Source organism: Medicago sativa, chromosome 3, assembly GCF_051527215.1.
Source record: "Medicago sativa cultivar Bolivia chromosome 3, Bolivia_mono, whole genome shotgun sequence".
Classification (NCBI taxonomy): Eukaryota; Viridiplantae; Streptophyta; class Magnoliopsida; order Fabales; family Fabaceae; genus Medicago; species Medicago sativa.
This window is the reverse complement of record NC_140751.1, coordinates 84,087,208-84,104,988: the sequence shown is the minus strand read 5'-3', so window position 1 is coordinate 84,104,988 and position 17,781 is coordinate 84,087,208. Positions and strand designations below refer to the sequence as shown.

The 17,781-nt window shown below is 36.2% G+C and overlaps 2 protein-coding genes and 1 pseudogene across 3 annotated transcripts; 1 reads left to right on the top strand and 2 right to left on the bottom strand.

Annotated features, from left to right (window-relative positions):
- Window positions 1–3,023: 3,023 nt before the first annotated feature.
- LOC146941123 (uncharacterized) lies at window positions 3,024–4,773 on the bottom strand (annotated as a pseudogene). The gene has a single exon (XR_015032256.1). The product of XR_015032256.1 is annotated as an uncharacterized LOC146941123 (transcript).
- A 3,192-nt stretch (window positions 4,774–7,965) lies between these two features.
- On the bottom strand, window positions 7,966–9,267 carry LOC146941122 (uncharacterized). The gene is made up of 2 exons (XM_085749928.1): window positions 9,067–9,267; window positions 7,966–8,667 (listed from the first exon to the last, which is right to left on the bottom strand). Exons 1-2 carry the CDS (start codon window positions 9,265–9,267, stop codon window positions 7,966–7,968), a joined length of 903 nt encoding a protein of 300 aa, XP_085606054.1.
- A 2,528-nt stretch (window positions 9,268–11,795) lies between these two features.
- Window positions 11,796–16,411, top strand: LOC146941121 (metal transporter Nramp6.1-like). The gene is made up of 13 exons (XM_085754910.1): window positions 11,796–11,940; window positions 12,100–12,184; window positions 12,504–12,544; window positions 12,699–12,777; window positions 13,077–13,181; window positions 13,318–13,427; window positions 14,361–14,542; window positions 14,700–14,769; window positions 14,945–15,118; window positions 15,260–15,364; window positions 15,446–15,577; window positions 15,674–15,769; window positions 15,867–16,411. Exons 1-13 carry the CDS (start codon window positions 11,866–11,868, stop codon window positions 16,197–16,199), a joined length of 1,587 nt encoding a protein of 528 aa, XP_085611036.1. The 5' UTR covers window positions 11,796–11,865; the 3' UTR covers window positions 16,200–16,411.
- Window positions 16,412–17,781: the final 1,370 nt, after the last annotated feature.

The following is a 17,781-nucleotide window of genomic DNA, read 5'->3' as shown; positions in this document are numbered from 1 at the left end:
GGCATGGGCCACATCATCCGCCGCAAGATCCTCTATGTTTGTAGGAGGCACAGGGAATTCTGCGGACATACCCGTGCGCCTAAGAACCCGCTACGGCAAGTGACGGACCATCCCGTCTTTGCCGGCCATGATCCATCCCGAGTACCAAGCATATATCCCGAAAGGGCGTGAGGTGTCGTCGTCTCTCGTACGTCATCCAGGTGACATGAGAAAGGTCCATCGCATCGATGGCGGCTCTGTAGTGACGAGGATCGGTAAAGCCCACGGGAGGTTTCCATTGACTCACGAAGTGGGGAAACAAGTAGGGTCGTAGGCATCATCATCAATCCTCGGAATGATGTTCGAGAAGTGCGCCAAAGTCCATCCCCGCAAACACAAAGAAACAAATATTTATATTACCGCAAGAATTATACAAACAACTAAACATTTACGATCCAATAAGTAAAAAAGAAGAAAAACAATTATTACCACAAGCAATGTCATGTAACCGCCAATGGAGGCCACAGATGAGTCGGAGGTAAGAGATAGCCGGTCATATAGGAAAGCAAGTCCCATCCCACCCCATGACCGGTTGTCCAACTCGTCCATATCTTGCGGCGCAAGCGATTAATGTTTTTCTGTTCTTGGCGGAAAAATGGTCCGGCCCAAGCAAGAGCAACGTAAACGCCTTAACGCGAGGCTAATCTAACTACGAGGCTCGCTCGTTCTCCTCCTCCATCGTGTCAACCTCAAGAAGGCGATTACACCTATTCAAGAGCTCCTCATATCGCCTCTTTAGTACACCAAAACCGATGTGAGAACCACCTGTTTTATCGGCTCCTTAGCGGCATCCTCCTCTCGTAAACGATGAGCCCTGTCCGCATCATCTCTAACCCCTCCTCACGGGTTAACTCTCTATCGGGAAGGAGTCTCCCGGTGATGGGAATGCCTAGGAGACACGCCACATCATCTAGTGTGATGGTCATCTCTCCAACAGGTAGATGGAAGCCGCTGGTCTCCTCATGCCATCTCTCTCGTCATCGCACGTACAAACCCGTGAGATAAGTTCTCATACCCACTTGTCGGGAGGGGAGTCGGACCGGACATATTCACTTCACTCCAAAACCACTCATTTTGTTCCCCCGGAATAGGCAATGCCAAATTTTTAATGCCCAGCCTTCTTTCCGTGGGAGATACCTTTCACCCTATGTTTTCTTCGAAACCGAAATACAAAAACAAAACACAACAAACAATAAATCGTTAAATAAATAATAAGTAAAACAAACATTAAATATATGCTAACATAAATGTTAATTCTAACATTAAATAAGTAAAATAATAATTAGAATAAGTTGTATAAATAGTAAAAGAAGTAAAATAAACACTAAGAAGTAAAATAAACAACATTAATTATTTTAATTGAATTTTAAAACAAAAAATAAGTAAAATAAACATTAAATTATACTTACATCGGCATCAACCAATATCCTACATGCCACATGTCCACCAAAGTTAGGTAAAAGCGAGAGTTCGAAGGCCCCCTGCATAGCCGTCGGACCGGCCTCGTACACCACCTTCGGCACCCCCGAAAACGAGGCTCGGGCCGCTCATGCCGCCGAGGCCGCTCGTGCTCATCATTCCGCCGAGGCTCCTCAATAACAGGCGGCTCCTCAACGGCGGGCTCCTCAATAACAAACCGGTACCGGTGAGGCCGAGGCTCATGAAACCGATACGCATCATGCGAGTGGCCGATAGACGTCATAATGCTGCCGATACCGCGTCGGGTCCATAGTCCGGGATGGACCCGTCCGGGACGTTGACCCCTCTCGCAGCATCATCTCCATCTCTAGCAAGTCTCGTGCCCCCACCTCTCCCTCGACCGGCCATAGGAGGGCGTAGTGCTTGCTTCTCCCTCCGGTGCACTACTAGTAGGGGCGGATCTCCCTAACCTAAGTCCGTCGGTCACATTCTTGAGGCGGCTCGGGCGGTCTCTCGAGACGTATTCCTCCTAGACATATACGCACAACATTTAAAGAAGCAAAAAATCAATAACACATTTTCACACGGACATTGTGTCATTTCTAACAATTCAACAACAACACTAATATTTCGACGGTGTCATTTCAATCCAAAAAAATTAACAATTTGCTACCACATTGCGATCAAACATGTTATAATAAAAATTAACAAACCATATGCTAACTAATTTGATAAGTCACAATAAAAAAAACAAAATAATTACCATTGAGACATTTTACCAAACACATGGTGTGCAATTTTCAAACAACTACCTTAATCTAACAATTTGTAGACCCTAAACTACCACATTCTACTCTAAACAACTTCTAAACAATAATTCCTAAGTTAATTCATCACTAACAATCATCAAAACTAACATGCAAACCAAATTTATAAAAACCTAAAAATGTCATATTTCTTAAAAAAAAAACTAAAATTTCTACAAGTTAAATGCAATTAAGTCGGGTAATCATCACTTACTTGATAATGTGGAAGAAATTGGCTTTGAATGGTGCAAGAATGATGAAAATCGGATATGGGGGGGGGGGGGGGGGGGGGGAATTTTCGAAGTAGAGAAGTTGGAGAAATGAGGGAAATGTGTTTACGTATGGCGATAAATGACTTAACTAACGCCGCGCAAGTTAACTTGCGCAACGCATGTTAAGTCACGCATAAATCACAACTTGCGCATGTTAAGGGGCGCGGCGTGACTTAACTTACGCGGGGGTAAAAATGGAATGGCCGCAGGGTGCGAGTGATTTGTCTTTGGGTGGAGAGCAAAACTCCTCTCTTTATTGGTCTCCCTTTGAGCCCCGTCCCCGATTTACTTGAGACATTCCAATGTTGAGACTCAAACCTCTAACAGTAAACCTTTGTGAAGTTATTTAGTACATGTTTGGTTTTACCCAAATTGAATAATTGATTAGAGTTGTAAAATAGATTAAGATATATTAAGTTGTTTTCGATTATAATTGATTTTGTCTTTGGAATTGATTCTACTTCAAGCTACAATTTGGAGCTTTTGATTCTAGAATTTATTTCAACACTTGAATTTATCATTCAACTCACTTTTACATGAATATATCCAAACATAAATAAGATAAACATCCATGAAGAAATAAATATGAGACTCATTTTATTTTTAACTCACTTTTAGTCGAATCAATTTTTGACAACACACACTTAAACTTTCAAATGAAGAAATACCTGGATCAAGAAGATAAACACATAAATATACATGTATAAATCAACATAGCATGAAATAGCGTAGTACCAAACTGATTTTGCAAACCTTAAAGTCACATTAAATAGACACAACATCCATGAAGTCATGGTCATTTCCCATTGCCTCCAAAATCTTGTGAGGAAGACACACTTGAAAGTCCATACTACCTTCTTCTTTTCCAGCAAATACAGTAATCATTCCACTTATTTTATTTCCACTGCGAATTGCCACAGGTTTTCCCCATCCAAAATCATTACCATAAACATCAAACCACGGGGAATTGCTATTGGCTAATGTATTATTATTGGTCGCACTAAAAAATCTAACAATGTTTGGATTTCCCAACCAAGACTCGTAGTGATTCTTCAACTTCTCATTTGACTGCAAAGAAATCATTTTGTGTATCGCCCAAGCACCTTTACCAAGCCCACCATCTTCCAACAACTGTCCTGCTTTCATTGTAACCCTACAAACTTCAACAGCATTTCCAAAATAATCTTCAGGCAATGGTGGAACAAACCTTGATCTAGCTCCTATCGGGACCATATAATAAACTTCTTCGTGTGGGTGAAATTGTTTGGAACGGATCACAGAGCGCCATAGGTGTGTAAAAAGTGCTTGGAGGGATGATATTTTGTTGGTACCAATCTCCATGTTGGCTTTCAATTTCAGTTGAGCGATTTTCTCCTTTGTGAAATGGAATAACCTCTCTGATGGATTGAATTTTTGGTTATCATCAGAGTCGTTCTTTTGTGGCTCTATAGTGAAAGGAAATCGTATGGGATGTTGAATACCACTTGGAAACCAACGTTCTAGCGTTATGAGTTTGGATACTTGATTGCAACAACCACGCGAGATTTTAGCCCATGAGTTAATGAAAAGCCATGTGGACTCTCCGTCAACAACCGCGTGGTTAAATGTAAAACCAATGAAGATGCCGTCAACTAACTCAGTCACTTGCACAGCTAACAATGGTTGTGACGTGCCTTCGTAGTTTTGAACTCCGATTAATGGAAAAAATGAATCGACGATGGGAGGAACGTAGGTGCATCCAAGTATGTCACCTACGCAATTGTTCTCCGCTGAGGCATGGACAAAGAGCGCACCAGCATTGTTGCATGTGACGGAACATGAAATGGTGTTGTCTTTGTGATCTGTTATTTCGAGACGGCCTGCAAGTGGTGGGAAAAAGGCAAGGGCAGAAGATAGAGAGTGTTTCAGATGTTGAATTTGATTTGGCACAAGAGGATGGTGATAAAGAAGACCCTTTTTGGTGGGTGCAATTAGTAGGTACCGGAGATCCCATGGAGTTAAATCAATTTTTTGATCAATTGAATTTGGTGACTTGATTGTATGGGTAGAGAGGACTTGGATTGCAGCCATATATTTACCTCGTCGATGCTCTGGACGAATGAGGCGTAACTGAACTCATAGAGCGACTATATATTGCTACCACACATTTGTCGTTTTTGCTTCATTAACAAATTAAACTCATACTTTTTTTTTAGGCAGCTAAACCGATCATTAATGAAATATATATTGAGAATCTTGCTGAATGCGTGGTCTAAAATAAACATAATCTTCCTGAATTTATATTTTAATATTGTTGTTATCTTCTTTCAAAAAAATGTTGTTATCTTAATAGTAGATTGCAATTATTGAGTAACATAATATAATATATTAACATTGCTGTTGTCTTAATAGTGGATTGCAATTATCCAGTAGGTGGCATTTAACATGGGAAAGTCTAAAACTTTCCCACCATGGGTCAGTTTGGATTTAGTGGTTTGATCAAAGGAAGACCACAGTATTATCATGTTCTTTCACCACTAGATTTTTTTCACTTTCTCTTTCCTCCATGTCTCTCACGCAACAGGCCAACACTACCACCACCGGTGACTCTCCTTCAAACACAACAATTTCAACTCTCCTTCAACCATTCTACTATTGAACGTCTTGATTTTGGGAAGATGAAATATGGGTCTTTCTCCTTTCACTTTTTTCCTCAAAGTTTTCATTTTGGTTCAAATTTCATTGTTTTAATGAATTTAGTTTTGTAGGTATTTGATTTTTAGTTGCAAGAATTACAGGAGAAGATGCAGAGTGCTCCTTGTTTCAATTAGATTTACTCTTGCCGTCCTTGTTGCAACTATATTTCTTATTCCTTTTCCTTCATCTTTCTTTGTTTTCGTATTAAAATTCTTATCTTTTTTCTTTTCTGATTTGGGTCTGAAGGGTCTATGTTAGTTTCTTCATTTCTAGAGCATGCTGCAAAAATCAATTTTGAATGCAATGAACTTGTTCATCAAGATGTTGAGCAAGTAAGAATAAGGTTACCCTTAATTCATTATTTTCATGATTTATTGGTTATTGTGATGATGATTATTGGACTTGTGTGGTTCTTGTTGCTGTTTTATGTTGTTCTTCTTCATTGAAAGTGACCGTAAAATTCCATAGGTAGAGGTTGAAGACAATGAAAGTGAAAGAAAAAAAATCTAGTGCAGACAGACCATAATAAAATAGGTATTCTTTTTTAATCTAATGGTAAAAATCAACTGACCTATGGTGGGAAAGTTTTAGACTTTCCCATGTTAAATGCCACCTATTGGGTAACATAATATAGTACTGTACACCCATCTTAAAAAATATGTATAGAAGGAACAATATTGGACACAATTAAAAAAAACTTATTTTTGCCTTGTATAAAAAAATGTTGTGCTCTAGTGTAACATTTTTTCTTCAATTTTGCCCTCTACTTAATTATCTTTTACTATTTAATATTCATGGTCGATAAAAGGGGTGTAATAGTCTTACTTATTTGATAAGAATAAAAAATTTATTTAGAAACCTTTTTTCTTCAAGTTAAAAATCAATTTTTTTTAATCTATTTTTTTCCACATCACTAATTTGTTTTTATCTTCCTCATTTCTCTCTCTCTCTCTCCAATAATTTAGTCATATCCTAAATACTCCCTCCGTTTTAAAATGAGTGTCGCTTTAGCCAATTGCACACAGAAAAGAATGGAATAAAGTAGTCAAATGTCATAGCAATTTTACCAAATTATCCGAATCAACTATTGGTTTGTTTTTCATTAAAGAAAAGATAATACTTTGGAAGTAGTGTAACATAGTATTAATTGAAGGGTACAATTGAAAAGAAAAAGTTATTATTGCATTGAAAATCGAAAGTGACATTTATTTTGAAACAATTTTTTTTAGCTAATGCGACACTCATTTTGAAACGGAGGGAGTATTTTCTTTATTCTTTGCAAATTAAATTAAATTCTCTTTTGTCAAATGTCATAATTATGTATATATACACATATATATGTATATATACACACACACATATATGTATGTATGTGTGTGTGTGTGTATATATATATATATATATATATATGGGATTTGCTTTAAGAACACACCCACTAGTTTTTATGTGGGAGTGTTTTAGCAAGCTACACCTTAGGGTGTATTTAACTATTTTTAGTTATAACTTGCTAAAACACACCTTCTAAAAATAAGTGGGTGTATTCTAGCAAATGCCTATAGGAGTTGCTAACATACACCCACTTATTTATTAGAAGGAGTGTTTTAGCATCATTCACCTTAAGGTGTATTTAACAACTTTTTAGTTATATCTTTGCTAAAACACACCTTAATAAAAACTAGTGGGTGTATCCTAGCAAACCCATATATATATATATATATATATATATGTATATGTATCGCTTTTTTCTCTCTCAATAAAACAACAACTTATAGAATTTCTTACGTATATCAAACATTCTCTTATATTATACTTTTTTTTGTTACAAAATAAATGGATGAAACAACAAAAAAACAAAAAAACGAACTACTCCCGGAGGAACAAAGTGCCATCAACATCACTTTTGAGAAGATTAACAAGACCATCGGGGGGCAACTCATGAAGAAGAAGATCAACATCGAAGAAGCTCCAAGCTTTGATATGAAGTACGCACATTGGTTCCCCTCTCTAAAAGTGTGAGAAACTCGTCACATTGATTTGATGGAGCAAATGTTTTATATCTTGGATAAGGACAACATATATGTGGTACCTCTCAATGGGGCCATTAATAAGATTAATGCAAACAAGAGAATCGAATAGCAAGCAAACTCCGCATAACCCAAATCTTTTGCCAATGGTTATACCGTGATAGATAGGCGACAATTCAGCCAACAAGATATCATTAGAGTACTGGAATAAAATCGAGAGAAGCCCACAATGAATAAACTCGAGTCGTTTCGCGAACTCCACCAAACCCGGTTCTAGTAGGAGTACCATGACAACTTCCGTCCACATTTAGAATTGCACCCGAGATATTATTATTATTCCATCTGTTGTACTTGTTAGCCATAGCAGCGGTAGCGAAGGAGGAAAACTAACTAGAATGCTCTCAATCGAGTTCTTTATGTTATAAGACGGGCGATGCAAAGACCAAGTTTCACCACCCATACACATAAGATTCCGATGTCGCCAAGACCACCAAACTCCAACAGAAAAAGTGATAGCTGAGAACCCTTAACTCCCCTTCTAAGCCAATCATGAGCATCAATAGAAGAGAAAAAATCAGCATTAGGGAAGCCTAAGTGGTGCCATAAGCTTGCGAAAAAGTACGGTCATGAACCCAATGGAGAAAAGTCTCATCCCGGGCGTCGCAACGAGAGCAAGTAGTAGAAGGAGCTATGTTCCTGTGATCCAGCAAAGATAAAGTTGGGGTAGCATTATGACAAGCCAACCAAAAAAGGAATTTGTACTTTCCGGGAAGCTGAAGTTTCCAAATCCAAGACCAAGAGTGTAAAGGCAAATTTTGACCGAGTCGAATTGGCAATTTTGAGAAGCCAATTGTATCCACTTTTTGGAGAATAAGTATCATTTTTTTGGTTGTTCCAAATTACAACATCTTCAACGGTATCATTGAAATTAATATGAATGCGGTTTATGTGATCGAGAGGCCTTCGAGATAGGTTGGTATAGATAATATTTGTGTGCGGATCATTAGCAGAGAGAACATCTTTGACAATGAGCTGCAAGTTATGGATATCAATATAAGGGACAAGAGACCCAAGAATGCCAAGAGTGCTCCAATTGGTGAACCAAAAAGACGAAGATTCGGAATCCGCACACCAAGAGTACCCTTCTTTAAGGACATGTTTAGCTTTGATGATAAAGGACCAAATAGAAGAGCTACTCGAACTCGCATTTGCTTGAAGAACATTATTACCGGCTGCATATTTGTTAGAGATGAGATTAACCCATAGTTTGTCGGATGATTGAACCAAATCCCAAACGAGCTTCCCAAGAAGGCAAACATTTGCTTCCCTAGCTGGTCCGATACCGAGGCCACCAAGAAACTTTGGACGGAAATTTTTAATCCAACCTACCGGGTGAATACCTTTCTCATTTGAGCCTCTCCAAATAAAATTCTTAGTTGTTTGATCAATGTTGTCACAAATAGATTAAGGGAGCCAACTAGTCTGCATGTAATAAGACGGAATGGAGGAGAGTACGAAGAAGCAAGAGTTAATCTTCCAGGTTTGTTCATCAATCTATTCTTCCAAGAAGCGAGTACGGATTGCATTTTCTCAAAAATAAAATAGAAATCATTCCTCTTCGCCATCCCTTTAAGAATGGGAAGCCCAAATATTTGTCAAGTGGAGTGGTGCTTCTAATTCCAGAGATTGATGTTAGTTTAACAATTTTGGCTTCGAGGGATACTCTGAAAAATAAAAAGATCTAGACTTGGACAAACTTATCTTTAAATACGAAGCACGACTAAAACGGTCAAATAAATAAGATATAAATCTAAGGTGAGAGTTTTTTGCCTTAGAGAACAGGAGAACATTATCTGCGAGAGAGGAGATGGGAAATCTTAGGCCCGAGTTAGCAATGTGGATGGGCTCCCGGTTTCCCCGAATAACAGCATTGTTGATGGCAATGGAAAGCTTCTCTATGCAACGGATTAAAAGATAAGGAGATAGCGGATCACCATGTCGAAGACCGTGAGTAGGCTTGAACGGAGGCATCTTATTCCCATTCTAGAGGATTGAGAAAGTGGATGAAGTTACACAATGCATTATAAGATTGATAGTGATGTTAGGAAATCCAAAATCTTTAAGGGTAGACTTGAGAAAATCCCAATTGACGTTATCAAGAGCCTTCTCCAAGTCGAAGCTTGAAAGCGGCATATCCTTTCTTCTTTTTAGATCCTCTCATGAAATGTATAATTTCTGCAAAACAATGACATTATCGAAGTTCCCCTACCCGGTAGAAAACTGCTTTGGTAGGGTCCAATAATATAGTATCAAGAACCGGTCTTAGTCGATGGATTAAAACTTTGGTGATGATCTTGTAAACAATATTGCAAAGGTTGATCGGTCTAAAATCTTTGTAAGTGTTGGAAGAATCGATTTTAGGGATGAGAGAGATCGAGTATTCGGTATGCCGGGGTCAAAATAACCGGTGTGAAAGGCGAGAACTCATAAGATTGAATATATCTTCTACGACTATATGCCGGTATTGCTTGAAGAAAATACACCGGAAACCATCCGGACCGGGCGCCTTATAAGGTTTCATGGAATTCGGGGCAGCGGTAACCTTTTCTTTAGTAACGGGGCTCAAAAGCGATAAATTGCTAGCTTCATCAATGGTAGGATGGATACCTTCGTTGAAAGCGTGGCTATGGTTAGGTTGAATGTTGGAAAAAAGAGTTTGGATTTTTTTTTTTGCCTCTGTTGAAGAATAGAGCTATCGAAGACCAAACACCATTGGGGAGCTGAAGTCTATGAATTATATTTTTTCCTCCCGATAATGGTAACTTATATTATACATTTAATAAGAGGTAACTTAAGTGGTCCTTGGATGGTATTATACATTTTAATATTATGTTGAAAATATGATATAAAGGGGTGGAGAGTGCTTTCCCGTTCCCCACAACAAAGAGATTTTCCTCGTCGTCCTCATATCGATGTCTTTCTAGGGACCCAATGCTAACAAATTTTTTTCTTAGTTTCTTGGAATAGGAATGAGAGTAATTTGTTACATATAGTTAAAAAAGTTCTAGCATCTCATAACTTCCTTTGTTAGAATTTTCTCTGAAAAAAAAAAAGCATCCTTGTATAGAGAAGATCCCCACATAAGTTTCAATTTAATTACGGTAAAAAAAAATCCAATTTAATTATCTACCGTCTTACTCCCTCAGTCCCATGTTACAAGCAAAAAAAAAAAATCACACTTATTAAGAAAACTAAAACATAGTACACTATGTTTTAGTTTTCTTAATACTCCCTCCGTTTCAAAATACATGTCCAAGTCAACCACTTCACATATGCCAATGCACAATTTTGACCGTTAATATCTTTAATTATCTAAAGTAAAAAATTATAAAAATTTAATATTTTGAAAATATTTGTCGAGACAAATCAAACAACATCTTACATCCTAATATTTGTATTTATACATTAGTTAAAAAGTATAGTCAAAGTAAGTCAAGTGAATAGTGCACATTGCAAAAATTGGACATGTATTTTGAAACGGAGAGAGTATTTGTGACCGGAGGGTGTAGTTTGTAACATAGTTTTTTGTGTTATCTTTGAAATAAGTTTTATAGGAAGATGTAAAAACAATTTTCATTGGTAGTTGATTTTAGAGAAAATGAAAAAGAGAGCAAATTGAATGCACTTTGCATTTAATTTTCCTTTGGAAAAGATAATTTTTGAAAAAACATGATTAAATATGATAAAAGTTGGTCTTTTTTGCTTATAATTTGGGACAAAGAAAATGAATTTTTTTTTCTTATAATTTAGGACGGAGGGAGTATTTTGTAAAGTTTGAAAGTTTAGTCCACGGTTTTGAATTTGATTGTTGAAATTAATTCTAGGTAACAAAAAAATTGAAATTAAAGTTTGAAAGTTTAGTCCACGGTTTTGCTCACTTTTGTTACAATTGATTAAAGGTTAAGGAAGAGTAACCTATATTTAATATTTAATTGTAACAAAATATATGAATAACAATTGTAAGGGTCATGTATTTGTCACATGCATATTATTTTTGTTTATAAATCAATTGGCTGGGGTTTTCTTTGTGGTATATGCTTCGTGATTGGCTGGGGTTTTCTGATGTGGAGTTTCCATTTTGCTTATTTTTACTTTTAATTTATGTTTAATTGTAAAAACTCATAAGTATATAGGAAACGAAAATGCAGTTGCTTAAACACATCTCGTGCCAATTCGTACAAAATTATTGCATATTAAAATATGTATTCTTCATTTAAGTTTACAAAGTCAAACTCTTATCATATAACTGCATGTGATTTTATTCCTCAACAACTTCACTAATTACTATGATTTAGTCATACTCATTTATGACCTGTTCATCTTTGACCCGTCTTAAATGCCAAAACAAAAACAAGTTGTAATTATGTGAATAAACAAACACAGACACTTACTTATATGATTTAGTCATACTCATTTATGATCCCCTGTTCTTTGACCCGTCTTAAATGCCAATACAAAACAAGTTGTAATTATTTCATTGTTTATTGCTGAATGAATCCAATTGAGTCGCTCTTGGACTAACAAAAGTCACAAAGCGAAAAATGTGACAAGTAGATCACAGAAAGAGTAATGGCAGACTTGTTACAGCAGCAGCAGCAACAACAACAACATCAAGTTATGGAAACATCCTCAAATCATGACGAGGTACTTCTTTTTTGTCTTTGTGAATTCCTTCTAATTTATTCAAGTTTTCAATTCTTGTATATATACATGTTTTGGTGCACAAAGAATTTTCAAGCCTAGTTTCTTTTAACAATAGTACATTACGTTAATTAATTCTTTGTGTGCTTGATGCATTGATAGACACAAAAATCTGGATGGAGAAAGTTTTTGCCATATATAGGCCCTGGTTTTCTTGTTTCTTTGGCTTACCTTGATCCTGGAAACAGTAAGTAACTCTCCTTTTTGGTTTCACGTTTTTCTCTTTGATAGATCATCAATTTAGTCCACAAAGTATCACTCTCTCTTCAATTGTGCCCCTAAACTATATAAAATAAATACATTCTTAAAGTATATGAAATCCTTCAAATTTGCCCCTAAAGTATATCACATTCCGTCAATTTAGTCCCCAATATTTTAATAGCATGGACTAAATTGATGAATGCTATAGTTTAGGGACTAAACTTATTTTTTTTTCTATCTCTTTTTGATTAACTTCTATGTGTTTGTGCTTATTGGCTGGTTGTTTGTTATTTCACAATTCGCAGTGGAAACTGATTTGCAAGCTGGAGCTAACCACGGATACGAGGTAAAACAATCTCAACCACCTTAACAAGTCTGAAGGAGTAATAAGAAGGAAGTCCAGGGTTCTAGCCCTGCTTCTAAAAAATTCCTCCTTCTTCTAACATTTTGTTATAAAAACAAGATAAGCTTTGAAATTGATATCTTCTTGTTGTATTCAGTTGTTGTGGTTGGTACTTATTGGACTCATATTCGCGCTTATAATTCAGTCATTGGCTGCAAATCTTGGCGTAACCACCGGTGAGTATTTAGAAAAATTCAAGTCTCATGGTTGTCCGAGATACGTCCTAAATAGAATTCATAAGGCCCAAGTCAATCATCAACTTACTAGCCCTATGCATTATGCCTGTGTAATCAGTTTGATCTAATAGTTGCTATGGATATTAATATATCGATATGTAACAGTGCTTAAATGAAGAAGATGCTTAGAAAATAAAACCTTATAATAAGAAATTTAAGTTATAAATGAAAGGACAAGAAATGAGACAGTAAGATACTTTTCTCTGAGAATACTAACTTTTATTATTTATATTTGGCAGGCAAACACCTTTCAGAAGTATGTAAAGTTGAATATCCATTATTTGTGAAGTATTGCTTATGGTTATTAGCAGAGTTTGCTGTCATAGCAGCTGACATACCTGAAGGTGGTGATTTATATTTCTTTTAATCGACCGTCTTGTATTTTTGTCCTTTTCAATCAAACTAATTCAATTTAACAATTAACAAAGTGATGAACTTTGTAGTATAGTTACTAATTTTGTCTAAACTTGATTGTGACAGTGATTGGGACAGCCTTTGCTCTCAACATACTATTCAACATCCCATTATGGGCAGGAGTTCTGTTGACTGGCTTCAGCACTCTCTTGCTTTTGAGTCTGCAGAGGTTTGGGGTAATGTAGCTTTTTGCAGTAATTATGAAATATGAACATTTATAAAATATTTTTGAATAAGATATTAAAATCAAATGATGATGTTTGAATTTTCTCTCATTTATCTCTTTTAGATTTCATTTGTCATGGTTTGCAAGTTTTAAACTGAAGAATTTGAACTTATCCTCAAATTAGATTTGACTCTCGACCAGACTTTACTTACCTATCGGTGGAACCGCGGATCACAACTTACTAGGACCCTTTTCCCCTAAGAACCGGAGGGTTAAGATTAAAAAAAGAAATCGACTCCTCTAGTTCACGGCTACCACTCCCACTATTACTATCTTTATGTAACTAGTATATTTATTAATGAGCACATGCGTGCTGAGTTTTGAACAGTGGTCACGATGACAGTTGCAGTATCAATCCTTGATTTTTATTTGAATGGCAAATATCCGTATTTTCTCCCTTGTCGGGATTCGAACCCTGGACTTTTTACTACTTTAATCCCTTAGCTCAACCAAGTGAGCTACCCCCCAACCCCCACGATCCTTGATATTGAGGTCAAATGCGGGCGATGTGACCTAAAACGCAGTCACGGGCGATGTGATCTTTATTTAAAACCTTGCTTGTATGCCCCTCAATGAGATATCATGGCCTCCTACCAAATTATATTTTGAATTTCAATATATCAATGATAAATATTATAGTTAGTCCATGATCTACTGAAAATGGACAATGTTCTCTGATTATCCCCTACAATTTATGTAATTTTGAACGATGAGAAGAAAATGTGGATTTCATGGTTTTTGAAATTATGTTTTACTTGTTTTTATCTAGTTTCTATATTTTCTCAACAGCATTTTAGTTCAACTCTAGAAACTGAAAATTCTCTTAATAAATATTCTCCTTACCCTTAAGATTACATATGTTACATGTACCTTTTTTGTACAGGTGAGGAAGTTGGAACTACTGATAACAATCCTAGTATTTGTAATGGCTGCATGTTTCTTTGCTGAAATGAGCTATGTAAATCCCCCAGCTTCTGGTGTACTTAAGGGAATGTTTGTGCCCAAACTGGCTGGTGAAGGAGCCGTAGCCGATGCTATTGCCCTTTTGGGGGCCCTTATCATGCCGTATACTTTCTTTTCCTATATAACTTGTCCATCATTAATTTTTTTATAAAATAAATATTGTTGAGTAATTTAATAAAATGTTGAACCAAAAGTTTATATCATACAGTAATCTCTTAAATGTTTATGCGTCTAAGATTCTTCTTTGGACAAAATGCAGGCACAATCTTTTCCTCCACTCTGCTCTTGTGCTATCTAGAAAAGTACCTAATTCTGTGAGAGGCATCAATGTAAGCCACTCAGGAAATTAATAAATTTAGCTATGGCTATAAAATGAAACAGCTTAAACTATATTCAAAACTGTGCCTAATTGCACATTTAACTTCTATGTAGACATTGGTAGATCGTGGGGTTTGCTTTGCTTATTTATACATCACATAGAAACCTATCTGCTATATTGTGCAGGAAGCATGTAGATATTTCCTCTATGAGAGTGGATTCGCTTTGTTTGTGGCGTTTTTAATCAATGTTGCAATGATTTCTGTGTCGGGCACTGTCTGCTCTGCCAATGACCTATCTGGAGACAATGTTGAACGCTGCAATGATCTCACCCTTAACTCCGCTTCTTTCCTTCTCAAGGTTCCTAATTTAATTCACTACTAGTATATAATAAGTTGCTATGGTCAAATCATGATGTTTAAGTTTAATCCTAACTAAGCAGTAACCACCAAATTATATCTCACATGCACTAATTGTGATGTTCATTAAACTTGTATGTAGAATGTGTTGGGACGATCGAGCTCAACCATTTATGCCATAGCACTGCTTGCCTCAGGACAAAGTTCTACCATCACAGGAACTTATGCAGGACAGTACATCATGCAGGTAAATTAGAAGTATCATAAAGCTATTTAACGATTTTGTTGAAGGATTTACTGAATTTAGATTGTTTGGTTGGTGATATAGGGTTTCTTAGACATAAGGATGAAAAGATGGAAAAGGAACTTGATGACTAGATGCATTGCCATAGCACCTAGTCTTGCTGTTGCCATCATTGGTGGTTCTTCTGGCTCTAGTCGCCTTATCATCATCGCATCGGTTTGTATACTCTAGATGTTGTCATTTTTTGCTTCGTTAGTACAAACACATATGTATTACATTTTACATGCACACTAAGTAAAATTGTTTTTGCAGATGATACTTTCTTTTGAGCTTCCATTCGCCTTAATTCCACTCCTTAAGTTTAGCAGCAGCACAACCAAAATGGGACCTCACAAGAATTCTATTATTGTGAGTTTTCCTTTTCTCTCCTCGATATGTATGCTAAGATAGGATTAGAAATATTCTCAATTAAATATCGAAAAAATGTGACATGATTTATGTGCAGGTCATTACAATCTCATGGATACTAGGTTTTGGAATCATTAGTATCAATGTGTACTACCTCAGTACTGCCTTTGTGAAGTGGATAATACATAGTAGTCTACCAAAGGTGGCAAATGTGTTCATTGGGATTATAGTGTTTCCTCTAATGGCAGTTTATATTGCCTCAGTTATCTACCTTACCTTCAGAAAAGACACTGTTGAGACGTTCATCGAGACGAAAAATGATACAGTAATGCAAAACCAAGTGGAAAAAGGAATTGTGGATAATGGTCAGTTAGAGTTGAGCCATGTTCCTTATAGAGAAGATTTAGCTGATATCCCGCTACCAGAATAAAGGATCCAAGGCTATGAATCAAACGCATTTCACACCAAGAAGGGATTCTGTATTGAAGCTGGAAAATTCATATATCTTTCAAATCATTCTAATGATAGAAAGCGGTTGTAGTTTCGGTTGTAGAAAACATTTATAGAAATAGACAAATTGAAATGATATTACAGTTAGACTGTCTTCTGAATAATAGCTCCCCTATTAGTTGAAACTTGAAATTAGATTCTAAATCTTTGTTTTTTTAAAATCTTTTCTCATCTAATCTCTTCATGGCTACCAAATACTTACATTACTTGAAAAGCTCTCATAAGCTAGAAGTTAACACAAATAGGGCCTTAGAAATGTTTGACACAAGCTAGTGAAGGTTTCACTGTAGAATGTTTAAAAGAACATAGAAGAATGATTGAAAGAAGAACAAAAGCTCTACCTCTACCTTTCTGAACTATAAGAAGAATATCTTGATGTTAAAATGCTTAGTTTTCCCATGAAATATAAATTATGAAGAAAGTTGGTGACTTTGTGTTATGATTCTAATTAAGCATACAAGATGGAGAGGAATTGTACTGTGTTATTCAACTATCAACAGATAATTTTCAACTTCTAGCTACTAGTTTCTGGAATTCCCTTGTTTTATGGCTTTCAGGAATTCCCTTGTTATAATGACTTGCAAGAGGCTTTTCAAACGCTTCTTATCAGTTTTAATCACAAACTTATGGCCCAACAGATAATGCCTAAACGAGAAAAGATAACTTGACACAAAAGTATGCCTCTTTTTAAGCAGGTCAGTTAGTGGGATTGCCACCTTAGCATAAGCCTTAATAAACCCCTTAATTGCTTGACAATTTGAGGCGTGGGCCATAGCCAGTATGTATTCATAGCCACTCCATCACCAGAGAATATGCGTATGTTTGATTGTGTGTTTGATTTCATTTTTAGAGGGGTCAAAATTGTTTCTATAGGTGTATAATTGATTAAGATATGTTTGATTGTTTTTAAGTATGCCTCAAGAATTCATTGCACTTGAAATTAGAATTCTATAATTGATTTTGACACTCAAATTCATTGTTCAATTCAATTTTACATAAATGTATTATCGAAACATAAATCACTTTACATTCAACAGACTTTAGACAAAATTAATTCATTCAAAATCAATTTTTATCAATGCAGAACCAAACATATATTGCATGACCCAAATATTCCACTTCTAGTAATCCAAAATGAGCAATTGGATAATTTTATAAACAATGCGTGTTGCTGAATAGTTTGGAACACGGATTCCTGAGTGGGCCAAGTATTGATGTCAAAGACCTTTGATATCAATTAAAACTCAATTTATGAGTTTCATTATGTTTCGAATTATATAATATGAATATTCCTATAAAAGGGTTTAGATTATATAATCCAAACAAATGGTATTTTTGAGAAAAAAAATAGAGCGCTCGAGAAACGCATAGGCTGGGAAAATGCATAGGGCGAGAAACACATAGGGCGTGTGAGAACCGCAGGGTCCGGTTCGTTCGCAAGAGAGCCACTAAATATTGCATTAAATTCGGTTAGTTTGTAAGGGAGTTATCAACAATGATGC